Source organism: Protopterus annectens, chromosome 1.part1 (assembly GCF_019279795.1).
Source record: "Protopterus annectens isolate FY-2018-M chromosome 1.part1, PAN1.0, whole genome shotgun sequence".
Classification (NCBI taxonomy): Eukaryota; Metazoa; Chordata; order Ceratodontiformes; family Protopteridae; genus Protopterus; species Protopterus annectens.
The window spans coordinates 1460597932-1460621259 of NC_056726.1; the positions used below are offsets into that span (position 1 = coordinate 1460597932).

General features: G+C 44.6%; 1 protein-coding gene across 1 annotated transcript in view; it reads left to right on the forward strand.

Annotated features, from left to right (window-relative positions):
• The window catches only part of ZBTB8B (zinc finger and BTB domain containing 8B), a 169042-nt gene that overhangs the window by 76439 nt on the left and 69275 nt on the right, over window positions 1-23328 (forward strand). Inside the window, exon 3 of the mRNA XM_044082438.1 lies at window positions 16133-16311. Coding sequence (XP_043938373.1) covers window positions 16133-16311 — 179 coding nt within the window. The remainder of the gene's footprint in view (window positions 1-16132; window positions 16312-23328) is intronic.

A 23328-nucleotide genomic window follows, 5' to 3' on the forward strand; every position in this document is an offset into this window, starting at 1 on the left:
ACAGGATTCTTACATTAAGAACACGTCAGACAGATCCTTTCCATTCCAATGCCCCTGGCAAGACTGAGCTTCAAAGCATTAGGTTCGATGGCTGCCACTAGAACTTTGATTCCCACAGCTCGCTTACATATGAAAATTCATCAGTGGACACTAGTGGTGCAGTGGTCCTTTCATCTCAATCCATTGTGCCATCCCATAAAATTGTCTCAAGTGTGCACAAATTCTCTTCTTTGGTGGATGAACTTCAAAGAAATTGAGCAAGGGTATCCATTTATCCTTCCTCTCCCAATTGCCATATTGACCACAGATGTCTCCCAGTTGGGGATGGGGGGCATTTGTTGGGACGGATGGTCCAAGGCATGTGGTCAGTACAAGAGACCAATTTGCATATCAGCGTCCTAGAGATGAGAGTGGTGCTTGTTATGTTGCAGGCCTTTCAGAGCTTTCTTCCTAATAGGGACTATTGCAGTACAATCAGACAACATGTCAGTAGTCTGGTACATCAACAAACAGGGGGAACCAGATCTTATCCCCTTTGTTGAGAAGCAGTGAGGGTTTGGCAATGGGCGATCTTTTCAAACCACTTCCTACTAGCAGCGCACATACTGGGGAAGTCCAGCATTCTAGCAGACAGGCTGAGCAGGATCATCCTCCTGCTTCATGAGTGGTCTCTTAACCAGTCGGTGGTAAACATGATTTGCATCTCCCTCCAGTAATAAATGCAGCAGGTTCTTTGCCCTGATCCTTCCTCAGGGACACTCACCGAGAGATGCTGTAGTTCGTTTGGCCCTGCAGTCTCCTTTTACGCATATCCTCCCCTACCTCTCATCTCCAAATTTCTTCAAAAAGCATTATGGTTGAAGAGCAGAGGGATCCTCATTGCACCGTTTTGGCCTCGACAGGTATGGCTTCCCTTCCTTTGGTCTCACTTAATACATCCTCCTTAGACACTGGATCCCAGTCCAAATTTCCTGTCTCATCCATCAGGACAGATTCATCCAGATCTTGTAGGCCTCAAACTAAACGCATAGTTTCTTCGATTCCGATGATGGATAGACATTCTAGGCTCTCCTGTCCAGTTCGAAAAATTTTGTTATCTTCCCAAAAAGCTTCCATTAGAAAAATCTACAAGAGTAAATGGAAAAGATTCACTATCTGGGCACACCGGAAACAATTAGCTTCCTTCACTACTCCAGTCCCAACAGTACTGGACTTCCTTGCTTCAGTTTTCCAGGACAGAGCAAGTTTTTTCACTGATAAAGTTCAGTTGGCAGCCATCTCCAATTACCGTATAGGGGATAATGCTTCCTCTTTACCATCATCTAAATTGAATAAAGCTTTTCTTTGGGGTACCTTCTTACTTAGACCTCCAATAAAGGACCCCACTCCACCTTGGAATCTCACCATGGTTTTACAAGCCTTAGTACATTCCCCTTTTGAACCATCAGCAAAGGTGGATCTCAAATTTCTTTCTTGGGAAAACAGTGTTTTTGGTAACTATAACCCCTGTAAGACAAGTATCGGAACTTCAAGCACTATCTTCCAAACCACCATATTTGATTTTTCACAAAGTCTGATCAACTATTTGTTTCCTTTTCTGTAATAAGAATGTAAAGGCCAGTTTCCAAGACTACTCTGGCCAAATGGATAACAAATTGATTTCCTGCATCTTTGAAAGGTTCATAGGTAGGTACTAGGCTATTGGCCCAAGGGCCTACGTAAGCCTAGCCAACAAGGTTCCTTGGCCTACACAACCCAAGAAAGTTATTTTCCTGTGCCACTGTCGAGCAGACACACAGAAGTGATCCCCGGGGTGTATTTCCTATTTCCCATCCACTCATAAATATTTTTCTTGAAGAGTGCTAATGAAGAACTTTGCTTGACATAGATGGGTAGCCTGTTCCAGAGTATGGGAAGTCTCTGGGAGAGGAATCTATCCCTCCAGCATGTCCTATTTATTGTGGTGACAAGGTTTAGGTCCCTAGAGCGTGTAGCTTGGGAGGGATTGGGATTTCTTTAGGTGTAGCATGTCCAACAGCTCTGGGTTTGACATAGCTTTATATGTTAGGCAGAGATCACCTCGGAGTAGACGATATGCTATGGAGTAAAGCTGAAGTTTTTTAAGGCGGTCAGTGTAGGGCATTTGTTTGAGGCCAGTAATCCTCTTTGTGAGGTACTTCTGTGGCCTTTCCAGCTGCTGCAGATGCCTTGTGAGGTACATTCCAAAAGCGGCATTGTACTCTATAATGGGTCTAATGAGTGTCGAGTAGAGACGAACAATGACCTCTTTTTTCCCGGATGAGAACCCTTTTATGATGAGGTGTGCCACATAGAAGGACTTCCTGACTACTGCGGCGATGTGACTATCAAAGGAGAGACTACTGTCCACCTGGGTCCCAAGGTCTCTTATCACACATTTGGTGTTAAGTAGATTGCTGCCTATGTGGTAGTTCATGGGTACAGAGTTTTTACCAAAGGGGATGACACTGCACTTTTTGGCATTGAGCTTGAGGCCATGGCTCTGACACCAGGCATCTTCTGTAGGATGTCCACATCATTTGGGGACTTGACTACGTTTCCTAGTTTGCAGTCATCTGCGAACTTCGTTAGCCAGAGGCCTTCTGTGTTAGCCTGTACTTCAGAGAAGTAGATACCAAACAGGAGAGGTCCCAGGACGGAACCCTGTGGTACTCCACTTGTCACTGCTTTGAGGTCAGATTTGGAGTCTGCAACTTTTACAGTGTGGGTTCTGTCATGGAGCCAGTTGGCAACCCATCTTGTGACGAAGGGATTTATACCTAGTTTAGTGAGTTTAGCTATAATTCCAGAATGGGGGATAGTGTAGAAAGCCTTGGCGAGGTCAAGATAGGCTGTGTGAACCACCTTACCCTCATGTACAGCTTTGGTGACTGCCTCAAAGAAGTTGATCAGGTTCAGGAGGCATGATCTGCCTTTCACAAACCCGAACTAGGTGGGATCCAGAGTTTAGAGGTTACCAATGTCTTTGTTTATGAGTTCCATGATGATACGTTCCATGGCCTTGCAGACCAGGCTCGTCAGGCTAATAGGCCGATAGCTCCCGGGATCAGTGGTGAATCCCCCTTTGTGGAGTGGGATAACTGTTGCTGTGCACCATTCAGTTGGCACAAAGCCTGATGCGAGGCTATTATTGAACATGGTGCTTAAGTGGGGAGCCATTTCATTCTAAAGTTTGTGTAAAACGCAGCCTGGGATGTTGTCCGGTCCCATGGATGCTGTGTTTTTGGCTTTAGAGAGTGCAGCTTTTATGTGCGTAGTTGTGTTTACAAGGACTCTGCATTCTTCCTGTATAGATATGGGCCCTTTAGGGGGTGAGGGGGGGGCAAAGTTTTCGTGCCGTTGTGTTGTAGCTCAGAGTAGACCTGGGTGTTGCCATCGAGATTCTTGACATAGCTATAGAATGCTTTGTGGTTGTCCTTAGAATTAGTGGCAATTTTGTTTTCGTAGCTAGCTTTGGAGGATCTTATAAGGGATCTCAGCTTCTTACTGAGGCTGACCAGGGAGCGCCTCCACTCATGGGATTTTACTGTCTCTTGCAACAGTTTCTTCCTTCTGTTGTACAGTTTGTTTATGTCAGGGGACCACCAGATTGAATTCCTTTTATTAGAGGATAGCGTCTTGGTTCTGTTTGGGTTCGCATGATCCATGCACTCATGTAAGTGCTTATAGAGTGCATTTGTGTAGGATTCAGCAGTTGTAACTGTATTGTCCATCTACATGGGTGCCATGAAGTTCGCCACTTCTGTCTTAAGAAGCATGAAGTTGGCTTTGGAGAATTTTTTTACCATGGCTTCCTTAATGAGGGGTGGGGGCAGGATGTGGATATCAAGGGTGATTAGCATATGGTCGGATCGGATCAACGAGGAGTTAACTTCAGGTGTGGAACACCGGTCACCCATGTTGGTAATGACTAGGTCTAGGATATTATTGCCCCTGGTGGGGGTGTGGATAAGTTGATCCAGGGCAGTAGTTTTCCCAGTTAATGGTGGGGTAGTTGAAGTTGCCCATTTTTAGGGTGTTTGGTTGAACCCTAATATTTTCCAGTACATCAAGAAAAGAGGAGTGGTAATCCTGGGGCATGGTGGGGGATCTGTAGCAAGCTACAATTTGGATTGCAGTTTTGCCCTGAGTTAGTTGCACTTGGATAACCTCGGATGCATTATGCTGAGCAACTAGCCTGGAGGTGTGGATATCCTTAATGAATAGGGACACACCTCCACCTTTGGTGTTTCGGTGCAGGTTACATGGCTGAAAAGTGTGGTATGAGTTATAGCCTGGTAGTGCAGGGGTGCTCTCTGGAGTCTTGAACCCAGGTCTCAAGTCACTGCACAGATATCGATGTTCTCCATTTTAAGGAGTGCCTCGAGTGAGTGCATTTTGAGATTTAGATTTCTAGCATTGAGTAGCATTACACTCAGTTTTTGCTTGCCTCTTCCTGTTACGGTGGTGAATTTGTTATTTGAACCTTGCCTAAAAATGCACTATAGGTGCAGCATGAGCCTTAGCCAGTATCCGGAATCCCAGGGGCGACAGGTGCAGGCCATCTGTGGCAAAGCATCGTGGTCTGTCGACCATGTCATCGGAAGCAGACAGATACTGGATCCCCTTAGAATGACACCAGAAGCTTAGCCAATTGTTGAAATCAGTCATTTTGTCCTTGTACTGCGGTATCATTCTGGGTGATGGCAGAATGCTACTCGGGGCTAGGGTCATACCTGCCTGGGCTACAAGATCGGAGAGCTCTTCCATGTCTCTTTTTATGTAGTCCAGGGAGGTACGCCTCAGGTCATTCACACCAACATGGACAATGACAGAGTCATATTTGTACTTGTGGAGTGACCTGAGTGCGTGGGTTTTGTGGCGGATCCTGGCACCCGACAGGCAGCTGACAGTAACCTTCTCCTTGTTTAGCCTGGTGAGTGGGACATCAGTGTGCCTGACTATAGAGTCACCTATGACTAGTGTGTTGGGTACGTTGTTTTACCTTATTGGCTGTGGTTGAGTGCCACACTGAGTCTGTGGGTTATGTGTCATTTGGGTTGTGTTGGGGGATGGAGGTTGCTTGCGTTTCTGCTTTGGAGGTCTCTGTTGCTTAGACAGATTATTATTGAGAGCCTCCACGAATGTTTTTGTGTTACTATGTGTGGATTTTGGTGGTGTAGATTTAGTGAGACTATGTGATGAGTGTGGTGTGGTGCATTTGTTTACCTTCTCATCATGACTGTCAAGTTCAGTCTTGGTTAGAGAGAGCTTTACCTCCAGTTTGGCTAGTTAAGTGCATCTCTCACAGGTTGTAGGTATTGCATTACCAGACAATAGAAGGTACGTTCGGCCAGGTCGATGACTACTTCAGCAGCTTTTTGTTCAAGAGCTTCTATGGATGATGATTGTGCAGCTACTTTTTGGTGTAATACTTGTACCTTTTACTGTGCATTACAAATTAGATTTCTGTAAGTGTAAAAACTATAAATGATCCCAGTTACTTTACATAATTAACTGAGTGAAATGCATTATAAATGATCCCAGTTTCTGTTATGTGAGTCTTGGTCTGTGTGTATGTCTGTATCCTTCTTCCATGCATGTACGCTCACTGTCATTATCTTATCAGACTGTTGATGATAATACCAGAGAGCAGGGGTCTCAAACTCCTAGCCTTTGGGCCTCAAGCCTGACTGCAGGTGAGGGAAGATGTAAACTCTTCATTCCTCTTTGCACTATCTTTTTGTTGTAGAGACTATGGCCTTCAGTTGTCCTTAGGATCATTTGAGGTTGAGACCCCTGCCAAGAAGTGGTAATAAAAATGTATCACAACTTTGTACGATTGTATTTGGCTCATGCACCAGTCCCCTTACCAAATTAAGAAATAAATAAATAAAAAAAATAACAACAAAAAGGCTACTAGACCAGCAGAATTGCGAGTTTAATAAAACTTAGCGCCTCTGTCTTCAAAAGCCTTCCATGACTCTTGGATGGCTTTTGCAGGCCAAGGCGCTAAGTTTTATTAAACTCGCAATTCTGTTGGTGTAGTAGCCTTTTTGCTGTTATTTTTATCTGCTTTGTTGGTGGCTTGCTAAATAAAGAAAAAATCCTGATGAAAGTGAAAAATTTATACTAACCTTTACAACAGATCTGCAAGAAAAAAGTAAGTCTTCCACTCTGTCCTAATTAGATCTGTTACAAGTATGAGGTCCTTTTTCGATGCACCTATCTAGACAAATTAGATGATTGGAAAGGCCCAAGAGATTCCTTCTTCTTCTTCTCCTACTTCTTCTTCTTCTCCTACTTCTTCTTCTTCTTCTTTTGGCTTTTCCCGGTTAGGGGTCGCCACAGCGGATCATCTGTCTGCTCATGATTGTCAGTAGAGCTTTACGGTGTTGAGTTGCCAGCCCGGCGCCCAACCTTCCACAGAAGGCACACACACTCACACCTAGGGCCAATTTAGTGTGTCCAATCCACCTACTGCATGTGTTTGGAATGTGGGAGGAAATCGGAGCACCCGGAGGAAACCCACGTGACCACAGGGAGGACATGCAGACTCCGCACAGAAGGTACCCCAGCCGAGAATCGAACCGGAGAACCTCTTGCTGTGAGGCGGCAATGCTAATCGCTGCACCACCGTGGCCGCCCCGCCCAAGAGATTTCTAATAAAGACTATTGCTAATCTGAAGACCCTGAGCTACCAGTATATGATGGAAGTAATTTCCTAGTCACTGTCTAACAGGCTGTTACTGGGAGATGTGTTCTTTGCAGGCTGAGCCATTAGGGACCCCATTTTCTGCGATTTCCTGCCTGTCAGCAAATCAAATGGCTCTGCTAACACCAGATCAAGAGTCTTAAATTTCCACCAACAGCTAAATAAAACTTGATATGGGGGATAAATAACCCAATGCCTATTACATCACTGGAATAGACTTCCCATGCAGGTTAAACAGTGTGATACACTAGCATCTTTCTGATATACCCTGGATGATTGGATGGGTACACATAAGTTCATAGGTGTGTACTAGGCTAATGGCCCTGGAGCCTTTATAAGCCTAGCTCATAGAAGTGCCATGGCATCGTGCCGCCAGACGTTAGTTCCCAGTGTCTCTATCAAGTAGAGCCACTGAAGTGATCCCCGGGATGAACTTTCTATTTCCCATTCACTCATCAAGATTTCTCTTGAACAAGGCCAGTGAGGTGCTCTGCTTGACATGTATGGGAAGTCTATTCCAGAGCATGTTCAGTCTCTGGGTTATGAACTTGTCCCTCCAGCATGTTCTGTTGATTGTAGTAATGAGGTTGAGGTATCTGGAGCATGTGGTGCGGATGGATTGTGATTTCCTTAGATGCAGCATTTCTAACAGAGCTGGGTCAGACATGGCTTTGTAAGTCAAGCAGAGATCGCCTCTTAGTAGATGATATGAGACAGAGAATAGCTGGAGTTTTTTGGGTCTGTCCATATAGGACATGTGTTTAAAGCCTAGGATCCTCTTCATGAGTTTATTTTGTGACCTTTCCAGCTGTTGCGTGTGTCTAGTGAGGTACATGCCAAATGGGGCGTTATACTCAATGATTGGCCTAATGAGGGAATAGTAGAGAGAGATGATGACCTCTTTCTTCCTGGATGCAAAACCCTTGGTAATGAGATGTGCCAAATAGAAGGACTTTCTGACCACAGTGGCAGTGTGGTAGTAGAAGGAGAGCTTGCTGTCAACCTGTGTCCCCAGATCTCTTATAACGCCTTCAGTGTTCAGTGGGATCCCATCAATGTGGTAATTAGTAGGAAATGAGTTTTTCCCAAAGGGGATGACAACGCATTTTTTGGCTTTAAGCTTAAGGCCATGGTTTTGACACCAGTCATTGGTCAGAGTGAGGCCTTTCTGTAGGATGTCTACATCACTTGGAGAGTTAATAATGTCCACCAGCTTGCCGTCGTCTGTGAACTTGGTCAGCCAGAGTCCCTCCGTGTTGGCCTGGACTTCTGAGAAGTAGGTGCCAAACAGGAGAGGACCTGGGACCTATCCCTGTGGGACTCAACTCGTGACTGGTCAGCAGTCTGACTTGGACTCCACTACTTTCAAACTGTGGGTTCTCTCTGTGAGCCACTTTGCAACTCACCTAATAATATAGGAGTTGATGCCTAGTTTGGTGAGTTTATCAATAATTCCTGACTGGGGAGTGGTATCAAAGGCCTTGGCCAGAGCAAGGTAGGCTGTATGAACTTTCTTTCCCTCATCCACAGCTCTGGTGACTGACTCAAAGAAGTCAACCAGGTTGAGCAGGCATGATCCACCTTTCCCAAAACTAAACTGCGTGGGATCTAGATATTGGAGATTCCCTATATCCTTGTTAATTATGTCCATGATGATGCACTCCATAGCCTTACATATCAGACTCATCAGGCTAATGGGGCAATAATTCCCAGGGTCTGTAGTCGCTCCCCCTTTATGAAGAGGGATGACTGTAGCAGTGCACCATTCGGTAGAACAAAGCCTGAGGTGAGGCTGTGATTGAACAGGGCACACAGTTGTGGTGCCAGTTCACTTTGTAGTTCATGTAGAACACATCCAGGGATATTGTCGGGTCCTATGGAAGCTGTATTTTTGGCCTTAGACAATGCAGCCTTAACCTGTGCTGCAGTAATGCTGGGTGCCTGGCATTCCTCCGGTATTTTGATTGGCCCTTTAGGGAGGGGGAAGACAGGGGTAAAGTTGGCACGGAATCTGTCGGCCAGTATATTGGCAATATCTGTTGGCTCAGTATAGGAGGTACCATTGTGCAGTAACTCAGAGCAAGCCTGGGTATTGCCATGGAGATTCTTGATGTAACTGTAGAAGGCTTTGTGGTTGTTTTTAGTGTTTGCCGCAATTCTGCCTTCATAGCTGGCTTTAGAGGTTTTAATGAGGGATCTCAACTTTTTGTTGAGGCTAATAAGGGAGTTTTTCCAGTCTTAGGACTTCACCTTTTTCTGCAACAGTTTTTTCCTTCTGTTGTAGAGTTTATTAATGGCAAGGGACCACCAGATTGGCTTCCTTTTTTGGGAGGAGAGCATCTTGGTTCTGTTTGGTATGGCTAGTTCCATGCATTTATGTACATGTTCGTACAGTGCATTGGTGTGCGATTTGGCAGTCATGCCTCTATTTTCCATTGACATGGGTCCCGTGAAGTTAGCAATCTCTGTTTTTAGCAGCCCAAAGTCAGCTTTGGAGATGATTTTCATGGTGGTTACCCTTGTGGAGGGGGTGTGGGTGAGATGTGGATTTCCATGATAATTAGTTTGTGGTCGGATCTAACCAGGGAGGAATTGACTATTGGTGTAGAGCAACGGTTGCCCATGTTTGTAATTACCAGGTCAAGGATGTTGCTTCCTCTAGTGGGGGTAAGAATGAGCTGGTCCAGGGCATTAGAATTGATGAATTCCAGGAAGCGTTGGGCCAGTGTATTGGTGCATGAGTAGTTTTCCCAGTTGATGGAGGGGTAGTTGAAGTCATCTAGTATGAGAGCGTTAGGGTGGACCCTAATAGCTTCCAGGTTGCTTAGGAACGTGGAGTGAGAGTCTTGGGACATGGTTGGGGACCTAGAGCAGACTACAACCTGAATTGCCATCTTACCCAATGTTAGTTGTACCTGAAGTATCTCAGAGGCTTTATGCTGGGCTACTAGTCTGGAGGTGTGCATGTCCTTTTTGAATATGGAGACAGCACCACCTTTGGAAGCTTCGGTCCATGTTCTGCAGCCGAAAAATGTGGAATGAGTTATAGCCTGGTAGCGCAGGGGTGCTTTCTGCTGCTTTAAATCAGGTCTCCGTTACAGCACAAATGTCGATGTTCTCCATTTTGAGGAGTGCTTTGAGCAAGTGCATCTTGAGATTTAGACTTCTAGAGCTGAGCAGCATGATCCTCAGATTGCATTTATTTATAGTTGCTACAGTGGTAATTTGGTCTTTGGCACATCGCCTAAAAAAGGCACAATATGTATGGCAAGAGCCTTAGTCAGTATCCTGAAACCCAGGGGTGACAGATGCAGGCCATCTCTGGCAAAGCATTGAGGTCTGTCAGTCATGTCATCCCAAGCAGAGAGATACTGGATCCCCTTAGAATGACACCAGAAACTTAGCCAGTTGTTGATGTCAACCATTTTCTGCTTGTACTGCGGTATAATTCTGGGCAACGGTAGAATGTTGCTTAGGGCTAGGGTCATACCTGCCTGGGCCAGGTAATCCGAGTGCTCTCTGTCTCTTTCATGTAGTCCAGGGAGGTGCGTCTCAGGTCATTTACACCCATATGGACAGTGATAGAGTCATACTTGTACTTGTTGTGGAGTGACCTGAGTGCGCATGTTGTGTGTCTGATTCTGGCACCTGATAGACGGCTGACTGTTACCTTCTCCTTAGTCAACCTAGTAAGTGGGAGATCAGTGTGCCTCACTATCGAGTCACCTCTGATTAGTGTATTGGGCAAGCTGTTTTGCCTTAGGGGCGTAGGTTGAGGGGCACACTGTGTAGGTGAGTTGCGTCTTGTGGTTTATGCTGGGTTGTGGTGGTCGAGTGCATTTCTACCTTGGAGGTCTCTGCAGATTGGTAGATTTCTATTGAGAGCCTCTGCGAAGGTGGGTGTGTGGTTTGTGTTTTTATGTGAGAGCTGTGGTGGTGGGTGGTCTTGAGGGCTATGTGCTGCATGTGGAGTGGTGCAGGTGTTGACCTTCTCTTCTTGACCAGCTAATTGGGTGTTGGCTTGAGAGTGCATGGCTTCCATTTTGGATATATAAGTGCATCTCTCACAAGTCTGTGTGTTGGGAGGTAAGAGGAGAGGGTTGTCTGTGTACATGAGGCAGTTGCTACACTGCCTCAGGATGCCCATGTTCACCAGGTTAACAGGAGAAAGCACAGGGAACTGACTTTTAGACATGCCAGGACGGATGGTCATTATTACTAAGTACTGGAGCTGTTTCCTTATATATTCCTTTTACAGGCAAAATGTTACTCAAGGTGTCTGAGTCTGTACAGAGCACTGCCAAACACTTGATGGGAAACTAATATGCAGACCCCGAAAATTTAAGGATGAAGTATTTAGGCAGATATTCTGAAGTTAGAAAAAAATAAAGCGATACTTACTGAAAAATAAAAAATTAGCTTGTCAAGAAAGATGAAAAGAGGGGAGTCACATGAATGGCTACTACCTGGCTACTACTATTTCTGGTCTCAGCACAGCTTCACTCTGTTGGGATACAATACTCTTTTGCTTCTTCTCTCACCAGAAGCAAAATTCTAGCACCAATCCCAAGAAGAGAAGCAGGCCACGGCCTTTTTGGTGATCTACAGTCTAGTCCCAGATGATGCAAGGGTCTGCAGGCTTGTAGCCTTTTTCTGGTAGATTCCTCGAATAGCAACCAGACCAGTCAGGTATGTTAAGCACAGACACTCACTCTCCAACCAGAAAGAGTCCGGAATCAATACACTCTGCTCCTACTCTCACCAGGATCAGAATGTATGCACAGATTCCAAGCTGTCACCTATAAAGCAGTTATTATGCTTTCTGGTGATCAGCAATTTCCAGGAAATAATGTAACTGCACTCCTTCTCTCACCAGGAGAAAACAGAAGCACTAATCCCAAGATGACTACTGAGAGACAGAATGTGGGGTCTCCAATAACTGGTGGTCTTGCAGTAGATGCTTAAAGGTAAGATGAAAAAAATGGTTTATCCTAAACACATGAATTTGTTCCTGGACTGGCCTGCTTTGCCTTTCTTGACAAAAGGGTAAAGCATAAAGATGGATGTTGGCAAGATGAAAACTGTCTTTTGACTGAATTGCTCTGAAACTCCTTTGACCCTTTAAATATATATCATTGTGACTTCATGCTTAAAAAGAATATACATTTTTTTGTACAAAAGTAGTATTCCTGTTATTTTAATTGTCATGGAATAAGGAAGTCAGTATACAATTAGATTTTTTTCCCATTGAAATGTAAGCTGTATTTCCTGTTTTGCCTTTGAAGCAAGAAGCACAAGGTGTTCCTTGGGCACTTATTCCTCGCTGTTATTTCCTGAAAAATTAATGAGAATATATCAAACTATTTTGGAGATAGTTATTTATATACAGGGAGCAAAAAAGTCAGTAGTCTCTTAGGACAGTTTTTCTGAAAATGTATGATACTAAAGTAGTTAAATGCTCTCTGATGTTATTGTTAGGTTTTCTCCTTTACAGAGGTGTTTAGTTGGGTGTGAATATCTGTCTGGCAAATGGCTTGATAGTAGCCAACACATGGTTCAGAAAAGAGACAGTCACAAGATCACATACAAGAGTAGCCAACATGCAACTTGTGTAGACTTCCTCCTAGTAAGGAAAAGGCACTGGGGTAGAATCCATGATTGCAAAGTCATCCCCAGTGAAACAGTCGGCCCACAGCATAAACCACTAACTGCCACAATCGGCTGCAAGCAGTGGTCAGAGAAGGGTCTAAGGTCAACAGAGACCAAGCTGAAGACCTGGAAGTTGACTGGAGAGAAAGTACAACATTTCAAGGAATTACTCTGGTCTCTAACTTCATAAGAAGAGGAGGAAAGGAAAGGAACCGACTGGAGACCCATTTTTGACTTATCCATCCTACACACATCTACTCGTGCAAAAAAAAAAAAGATGCTCACACAACAGCAACTTCTCCCACATGCTGAGCAAGGAGAGTTGGCTTGGAACATTGGATCTCAAGAGGCCATGTCCCAATCAGACAAAGCTGCAGAAGATACCTCAGATTTCTTGCAGGTTCAATCCACTATCAATTCTCTGCATTGCCCTTTGGCTTATCTACTGCGCCCAGAGTATTCACAAAGTGCCTGGCATCAGTGATTGCCTACTGCAGACTTCAAGGGATACAAATTTACCCTTATCTGGACGACTGCCTGATCCAAGCGGATAGCAAACACATACTTCTGGAACATCTGGCATATGTGACACGGTTACTGATTTCTCTGGGATATACAATCAACAAAGAGAAATCAAGACTAACACCATCTCAGAAAATAACCTCCCTGGGTGCCAACTTGGACACAAACACCCAGATGGCATATCTTATGCCAGTAAAACAGGGGCAACTATCTCAGTACTTCAAAATACTAGCAAAATGTACCAGGCTTACTGCAAGGAAAATCCTGCAGGCTCTGGGATTCATGGCATCTTGCATTCTTCTAATCCCATGTGCAAAGTTGCATATGAGGAAACTTCACTGGTACCTAAAAAAATCTATGGTCTCAACACAGTCACAGTTTGGAAACAATTATACCAATAATTCCATGTTTGCAAAAGGAATTTCTATGGTGGGCCCAAGCATGTCAAGTAAACACAGGCCTTCCATTCTGCAAGCCTCAAGCAAAACAAGTCATAACCACAGACGCCTCAGATTACGCCTGGGGGGCGCACATGAAGGACAGGTGCATTCAGGGCAGATGGTCCCAAAGGAAAAGCAACTTCACATCAATCAAAAAGAAATGCTAGCAGTAATAAATGCAATTACAGCTTTCAAGGACTTCCTGCATCCAGGACAATTACTGATAAGAACAGACAACACCACAGTAATGTGGTACATAAACAAACAAGGAGGAACACATTCATACCCCTTGTGCAGACTAGCCATGACTCTTTGGAACTTGGCTCTGGAAAGACAAATCGAACTTCAAGCACAGTACTTGCCAGGATTGGAAAACACACTGGCAGACAATCTAAGCAGAAATATGACAGATCCACACGAATGGAAGTTACATCCTCAGGTGTTTACAGAAATAATCCAAGCGTAGGGGAGGCCAGACATAGATCTTTTTGCCTCCCACAGGAATTATCAATTGGAAATGTTTTGTTCAAGGACCTTTCATCCAAAGGCCTGGAGAGTGGACGCCCTTTCATTCAGTTGGACAGCATGGACAGTTTACGCATTCCCACCTCTGCCTCTTCTGCCCAAGGTGCTTTTGAAAGCAAGAACAGACAAACCGAGGATGATACTGATTGCTCCAGATTGGCCAAGGCAACACTGGTATCCACTCCTGAGGAGCCTAACACATACTCCTCCCTGGTCCCTGCCTCTAATGCCTCTTCTGCTGACTCAGCACAGCTACAAAACTCTTCACAGTCAGCTGAAAACACTCAATCTCGCTGCATGGAAAATTCCTTAACACCACAACAGACCCTACTCTCCAAGGAGGTGCAGGATGTCATTTTGGAGGCCAGAAGGCCATCTACTAGAAAAGCTTACTCCACAAAATGGAAGCGGTTTTGCTCTTGGAATGAGAAGAGGCCAGGACCCTAGAAAACTGAACTTGCCTCAGGTATTACAGTATCTAGCTGAGCTGCTGAACAGTGGACTTTCCTTCTCCTCCATAAAAATACATGCCTCAGCCATTTCTGCAGAATTCAACACGGATCCCCCTTTATTTTCTCATCCACTCTTACGACAGTTCCTCAGAGGGGCTAAGAATATAAGACCTCCAAGGAAGCAACCAATACCAGCCTGGGACCTTAATTACATACTAGAAAAATTAACATTGCCTCCTTTTGAACCAGCTGCCTCAACAGATTTGCAATATTTGTCCTGGAAAACAGCCTTCCTTCTGGCCATCACTTCAGCTCGTAGAGTTTCTGAGTTACAGGCCCTCATGGCGGTGCAGCCCTTCCTCATTTTCCATCAGGACAGGGTTTCCTTAACCAACCCATCTTTTATGCCAAAAGTGGTATCCAGGGTAGCCTTAAATCAAGCCATACACCTCCCTACCTTTTATCCCAATCCTCAAAACAAAGGGGAAAGGCTGCTACACTCTTTAGACATCCATAGGCAGCTACGTTATTATTTGGACAGAACAAAGTCCTTCAGGAAATCAGAACAACTTTTTGTGTCCTATTGTGTAGGGGCTCAAGGGAAACCAGTTACAAAACAGACTATTCCAAGTGGATTGGCCACTGCATACGGTTTTGTTATTCCTGTCATGGGAAATCTGTTCCTACAGGTATCAGATCACACTCCACCAGGGCCACAGCTACCTCTACAGCCTTCCTCAGAGGAGTTCCTACCAAAGATATTTTGGAGGCAGCCACTTGGAGTTCTGTACATACCTTCACAAAACACTACCACCTGCCTTTATATTCCAGAACAAGAGCAAGCTTTGCCACTGCTGTTTTGCAGGGCATTCTGGCTCAACCCAGTTCCTCCTAGTACCTACCACCCTATGCATAGCTTTGGGACTCTACCCATCTGTGATTACTGCAGCTGTATGCACGATGAACATAGTACAGTTTTGTACCTACCATAAATGTAGATGTTCGAGTGCTAATACAGCTGCAGTACAGGTTTCCCTCCCTCCTTCCCCACTTGGTAAAGGCATGGGGCCTAACAACCTCTTCATACTACCTGACTGGGTTATCCTGCTATGTTTTATTTGCTTGCTTCCACTGATTTTGGTTTATATTGCATTGCTTGTATATGTAGATAAGCATTATTTATGTATTGCCTTCCTTTTGGGGGCACCTGACATCTGGGGCAAGAAAGACTGAAGAACATGGTGTCGGCTGTGTCTTATATACTCTGGCCTCACTGTCGTCAGAAGAGTAAGCGACGACAACCGACGCCGGACCAAGACTTTGGAATTCGGCCGACCGAGGGACCGCCTGACGGCTGAAAACCCATCTGTGATTACTGCAGCTGTATTAGCACTCGAACATCTACATTTATGGTAGGTACAAAACTGTACTTTTTCTGTAACTTAGGTGTATCACAAATAGGTGAAAAATGCTTTGCTAAATAGAATAAAACTCTTGTGGGTATATTCTATTTCCTTTGATGAATTTCATGGATGGTGCCATAGCTGCTGCAGTAGAAACAAGCAGGATTTTACAGAAGAGTATTGCAAAGAAACATTCTAATTTTAAAGTGGTGTGAAAGGTAAGTACTTGCACATGAAGGGAGCCCTTGTTTTCATGCATAAAGGTGTACATGAAATAACCAGCATTTTGACTAGTGGTCATACATTTCATGTAGTGTAATGCACCCAGTTTACCAACTATTTACAACATTGTCATCATTATGTTTTTGTGAGCATTTCTTTCTTTTTCTTTTTTTTTTTTTTGCAAAGGAGATGGTCTGATTGTGCCAATCAAACTGCACAAGTGCCCATTCTGTCCGTATACTGCCAAACAGAAAGGAATACTGAAACGACACATTCGTTCTCATACTGGAGAGAGGCCGTACCCTTGTGAAACCTGTGGGAAAAGATTCACCCGGCAGGAGCATCTCAGGAGTCATTCTCTTAGTGTGAGTTTTTATACTTCTTTTTTTTTTTACTTCCTTAGGTCCCTCAATATTGTCTTACATTTAGTGCCTCTGAACTTGGGATGACCACGACCACCTTCATTACTCCTTTGTTGGACTCGGTACATTTAAGTCTTAGCCCTGCTTGCCCCTTCTTTGAAGTGTGATGCCCTAGTTTCAAGGAGAGAGGAGCAGAATTTGTGAATACAACCCTCTCTCAAGTAAATGTACAAATCGAGAAACGTAGTGGTGATGTATATTGGTGGGGGGAGTGGTTATTCTGCTTTGTACATGAACTTAGACTGCATTTTGAGTGACTTATTTTCCACCTTTTGGTAATCCCTCTTTTCAGTTGCAATTGTTCAGTGGACAGAGGGGGAATTATTAACATTCAGGAGTAGTGAATGAGATTTGATAGTAGGCTGATAATGTTTTACCTACATCCTGAATAAGTAGGTTAATAAATCAAGCTGGGGTCAGTTGGCTGGGACACATTGCAGCACTTTGAAAGAGACTAGTGACTCCATTTTCCCACTTCATTTGTCATTGAGTACAGTTTCCTGACCTGATTTTATGCTTTTTGTGTATTTCTTTGAAGTTTATTTTGTCATTAATTTTGAAAAGAATCCATCTTTTTCCATCTGCTACAAAATAAAATTAGCTATAGAGAATAAAGATGGGCTTAGTGAGAACTTTATAGCATTTAGAATCTTGATGTTAACACAGCATAAATGAAACCAGTAAAAGAACACTGTTGAATGTATTTAGTTTGCCCAGTATTGCAGATTGCCTGAAATAGCTGCCTGTCAGCCTTCTATCTGACCTTCCAAGAATCCCAAGATGTCCTTCTGATGTTCATCGTGTGACACTGCTGCAGTCATTACACTTGGGTTATCCTGCCGTCAGGCGGTACCCCAGTCGGCCTGAGTTCCAAAGTCTTGGTCCAGCGTCGGTTGCTGTCGCTTCTTCCCTGACGTCAGTGCGCCAGGGGGATATAAGATGCAGCCGACGCCATTTTCTTCAGTCTTTCTTGCCGCGTGGTGCCCGAAGCAGAAGCAGTTCGCAAGTGCCGGTCGGCTGACTCCTGAGATTTTCATACCGAATCCAGAACCGAAGTCTTCTAAAAAGCTAAGTACCCCATTGGGGAAACTTTTTCTTGCCTCAGACCGATGTCAGTAAAAGTTAATTGTATTTCTTGTCGGAAGCAAATACCTCATAAGGATTTCCACTCCTACTGTATCCCATGCCTAGGCCCTGACCACGACGTCACTGGTTGTCGGTTTTGTGCTAGGTTTAATAAATGCACTATTAAACGTCTGTTTGATTTTTCCCGACATTATTTTGGCAGAAAATTTAATTACACCATGCCGTCGGAACTTCCGACGACCGGTATTCTTAAAAAAACGCAAGGACAAGGACAGGCATCCGAGGCCCAAGACTGACGACGAGGCCTCTTCTAGGCTGGTCGCAGTTTCTCCGGTTTTCAGCGAGGCGCCTACACAGCCCCTGACGACCGCTACAATAGAACCCCAGACCGCCTCCGACTCCCATGTGGAGCAGGCTGGGCCTTCGGACGCCCCTACAATTCAGATTACCAAGCTTAATCCCACAGAGGGAACCGAGGTAGCTGACCTTTCTACAGCTTCAGAGGGTGTTTTCAGACGTACACAGTTAACAATTAAACCCTCTGTTTAAGCCTCCTATTAAAGCAAAGAAACAGACACAGCAATCTCCAGGGCAGGCTTCCATGCCTAAGAAACAAATGCATAAAATGGCCGAAGACCTAATCACCCTGATCAGAGGGTCCCAACCCCTTCCAGATAAAAGGCCCAGACAAGAAGCAGACTATGAATCTTCAGACCAGGTGTCCATTTCCTCTGACTCTCATCCTCTGACCTAGGGTACTCCTTACTCCCTTATGAGGATTCTAATGCTGAGGAATCCATTCCATCAGCTTCTCCACCTGAGGACTACTCCTTTGGGGAGACCTTACATACCATGAGGGAGCATTTCCACTGGGAAGGCCAAGATTATTCAGAATCCAAGAAAAGGCTCAGAGACTTCATTTTATTGCCTCAACACAGACCCCTTGCTATCCCGCCAGTGTTAGATACTGTGGATGATGTATACACTGAATCCAGCTTAAACCCTGACTCCTTACCACCAGCCCCAGTTAAGCCAGATAGATATTACAGAGTCCCTGACTCTCACAAGTTTCTTTATAAAAGCCCTGTTGCTGACCCTGAAACTATATCTCAGGGACCCAAAGGGATTAAGGCTTCATCAGCAAAAAACCCAGTCCCCTCTGACAGAGATTCTAGAGCATTAGACAGATGGGGCAAGAAAGTTTATACATCTGCAACTTTAGCCATGAGAGCCTTAAATTGACAGTTTCACATGTTAAAATATCAGCAATTTTTAATGTCTCAGTTGAAACAAAAGATGCTTCAGATTCAGATCCGCCTAATTTGAAAGAAATGCAGGATTTATTGCATGCAGCTGAACAGGTGGGAAAACATACTTTGCAATGTGGTTTTGATTCCTTGGAGGCCTCCTGCAGAGCAGCAGTTACAGGCTCTGTCATTAGAAGGCATGCTTGGTTAAAAGAACATACGCTACCAGAACATGTGAAGGCCAAATTACTGGATGCACCTTTGCAACTGGATGTGTTGTTTGGAGTTAAAGCAGAGGAGGTATTAAAAAAGATGGAAGATAAGGCAAAATCTATGCAGACGGTCAAAGATTTCTTACAGGTTCAACCCCCTCATTTAAGCAGAAATTGGCCAACAAAAATTGGTCCTTTCCAGTCACAGACAGACCTCAAAGAGGCAGATATAGACGTCCAAGAGGTAGAGGTCAGACACAAGGCCCTTACAGACCTCGACAGTGGGGTGCACCATGCCAGAAAGAAGGGGAAGACAGACCTCAACCTTAAAAAAACAATGACTTCCCACTACGGCTGCCAAACAGATATCTCTTGGCAGCCCCCTTAGGAGGAAAACTGGCTCTTTTTTTATCATAATTGGTTTTGCATCATCAAAGACAAATGGGTTCTCAACATTATTCATCAAGGTTACAGGTTCCACTTCCACACTCTCCCAAGATTAAAAGGAATGCCAAATCTGCCACCAAATCAATGGGCAGAGGCTCAAAAACAAAACATGGACATGAGAGCTATTCAAAAGGTACCACCACAAGAGCAAGGACAAGGATTTTATTCAAGGCTCTTTCTGGTTCCCAGAAAGGACAAAGTCTGGAGACCCATTCTGGACCTTTCTTCTCTGAACACTTACCTGGACATTCTGAAATTCAAAATGTTGACAGTACAGCAGCTTCTTCCCATGCTGGGCAAGAAAGCTTGGCTCGTGACTTTGGACCTCAAAGAGGCATACCTGCATGTCCCTATCAGACAAAACTGCAGAAGATACCTCCGATTTCTAGCAGGTTCAATGCACTGTCAATTCTCTGCCCTGCCCTTTGGCTTATCTACTGCGCCCAGGGTCTTCACAAAGTGCCTGGCACCAGTAATTGCATTTTGCAGGCAAAAGGGAATTCAAATTTACCCATACCCGGACGACTGCCTAATTCAAGCAGAGAGCAAGGACATTCTTCTAAAGCATCTGGCGTACGTAAAACAGTTATTAAGTTGCCTGAGGTGCACAGTAAATGAAAAGAAATCAAAACTAGTGCCCTCACAACAGATAATATTCCTGGGTGCCAGCTTGAACACAACGGCCCAGATGGCTTATCTCACGCCAGACAAGCAAGGACAACTGACTCAATATTTTCATTTAATGGCAACAAAGACCCAACTCCCTGCAAGAAAAATTCTGCAGGCCTTGGGCTACATGGCATCTTGCATACTACTAATTCCATATGCCAGACTGCATATGAGGAAAATACAATGGTATCGAAAGAGTGTATGGTCTCAACACTGTCAAAATTTGGAAACAGTTATACCACTAATTCCTTGCCTTCAACAGGAGTTTCAATGGTGGGCTCAAGCTTGTCACCTCAACAAGGGACAGCCTTTTACTCAACCCATAGCCAGGCAGACACTAACAACAGATGCATCGGATTACGCCTGGGGAGCACACATGGCAGGAAAATGTATTCAGGTCGAGTGGCCCGCAGAACAAAGACATCTCCACATCAATCAAAAAGAGATGCTAGCTGTACAAAATGCAATTATATCTTTCAAGGACCTGCTACATCCAGGACAACTACTAGTAAAGACAGACACCACAGTTATGTGGTACATAAACAAGCAAGGGGGCACACACTCCTACCCCCTCTGCAGAAAAGCCATGAACTTGTGGAACACAGCTTTAAACTACCAAGTTCATCTGCAGGCACAATTCCTGCCAGGAGAGAAAAACAAACTGGCAGACGACCTAAGCAGAAACATCATGGATCCTCACGAATGGCAATTGAGTCCACAAATATTCAGAATGATAGCACAAAAATGGGGGAACCAGACATAGATCTGTTTGCAACCCCAATGAACTGCCAAATACAGAAATTCTGCACAAGGAGCTACCATCCACTAGCATGGAAAGTGGATGCCCTCTCATTCAGCTGGAAAAAACTACAAGTATATGCTTTCCCTCCTCTACCTCTCCTTCCAAAGGTACTCATAAAAGCCAGGCAGGAAGAGCCAAAGATGATCCTGATTGCACCAGACTGGCCGCGCCAGCACTGGTACCCAATCTTAAAGAACTTAACACCCTGGATTGTGCCTCAAATCCCACAGCTGCTGACACAACACAACAATCAGATACTTCACAGTCAGCTAAAGACCTTAAATCTAGCTGCATGGAAAATTCCTGTACCAACCAAGTATCGTCTCTCTCCAAAGCTGTTGTGGATGTCATTCTGGAGGCCAGGAGGCCTAGCACCAGGAGAGCCTACTTGGATAAATGGAAGAGATTCTGTGCCTGGAACCAAGCACACAGCCTTGACCTTCTTGTACCAAACATTCCTCAGATACTTCAATACTTAACTGAGATGCTGGACAAGGGCCTCTCTTTCTCATCCATCAAGATTCATGCCTCCGCCATTTCTGCTCATTACAACACGGATCCACCAATTTTTTCAAATCCTTTGCTCAAACAGTACCTCAGAGGGGCTAAAAACATGAGACTGCCCCGTAGAGCACCTGCACCAACTTGGGACCTCAACTTAACTTTACCTCCTTTTGAGCCAGCTAGCACAGCAGAATTAAAATACATCTCTTGGAAGACTGCTCTGCTACTAGCAATAAAATCAGCAAGACGAGTTTCAGAATTACAGGCACTAATGGCAGTGAAACCTTTCCTCATCTTCCACCAGGACAGGGTGTCCTTAAGAACTAACCCTACATGTATGCCAAAGGTGATATCAAGTGTGGCTCTAAACCAAACTTTTCACTTGCCAACTTTTTATCCAAAGCCACAGAACAAAGTAGAGAGACTTCTACATTCCTTGGACATTCACAGACAGTTACGCTTCTACTTGGACAAAACCAAAGCTTTCAGGAAATCTGAGCAATTATTAGTAGCATACGCTGCAGGAGCACAGGGAAAAGCCATTTCAAAACAGACTATTTCAAAATGGATAGCTCACTGTATATGTTTCTGCTATACCCACCATGGAAAACCTGTACCTAGCAGCATTAGATCTCACTCCACCAGGGCAACAGCCACTTCAGCTGCCTACCTCAGAGGAGTGTCCACCAAGGATATTTTAGAAGCAGCAACATGGAGTTCTGTCCATACCTTCACCAAACATTACCATTTGCCTTTATATTCCAAATCCAGAGCTGGCTTTGCCACTGCCGTACTGCAGGGCCTTATAGCCACCCCTAATGCTTTATAGATCCATCCTCCCTACCTCAGTTTTGGGATTCCTCCCAAGTGTAATGACTGCTGCAGTGTCACACGATGAACATAGTACAGTTTTTACCTACCATAAATGTAAATGTTCGAGTGTAGACACTGCTGCAGTCCAGGTTACCCTCCCTCCTTCCCCTCTAACTTTCTGGTACATACCTAGCTCTTCTACCCTTATTTCCTAAAAGGGAGTATTTGCTGGTAATTAAAATTGGTTGTTTGCTTTTCTTTTATATATATATTTCACTAGCTATTTGTAAGCCCTACCAATTTGGGGTCACCTGACATCTGGGGATAGAAAAACTGAAGAAAATGGCGTCGGATGCATCTTATATCCCCCTGGTGCACTGACGTCAGGGAAGAAGCGACAGCAACCGATGCTGGACCAAGACTTTGGAACTCAGGCCGACTAGGGTACCGCCTGACGGCAGGATAACCGAAGTGTAATGACTGCAGCAGTGTCTACACTCGAACATCTACATTTATGGTAGGTACAAAACTGTACTTTCACTTGCTGCAGTATTCTTAAATTAAAGGATACCCCTGCCAGAAGACACCCGACGTCGGCCACTTTACAAAAGTCTTTTGCCACTATAGGATACATGGCACATCCGATGTCCGCTGCAGTCAGATGTAGGCCATAAAATGGATGTAGGCATGTACCATCCTTAGAACTTTTCTGCCACTAGTCAGAACACCAGCTCCTACCATCGGTCATACAGTTTCCAGTATTTCCAGCTTCTGCTTTCAGGTACATGCTCCGTTGGGGAATCTCTTTTCTTGTTATTGTTTTGTTATGTCATCCAGGAAGGGCAAGTGCCAGTGTGGAAGACAGACGCCACATAAGGACAGCCATACCCAGGGTCTTTTTTGCTGAGGCCCTAACCATGATCATAAGTCATGCAGTATCTGTCAGTCATTTCTTCCTAAGACCCTTAGAAGTAGGCTTTCATCACCTTCGTCCAGGCACACTAAAACTCCTGGATCAGTACAACATGACAATTCAGGTCATATACATTCCTCCCAACAGGAACCTTGTGGCAGACTTTCTGAGCAGGTCCTGAACCCAGTCCCACGAATGGATGCTTCACAGGGATGTGTTCCCTGACATAGTCCACCAATGGAGTACTCCACACATAGACTTATTTGT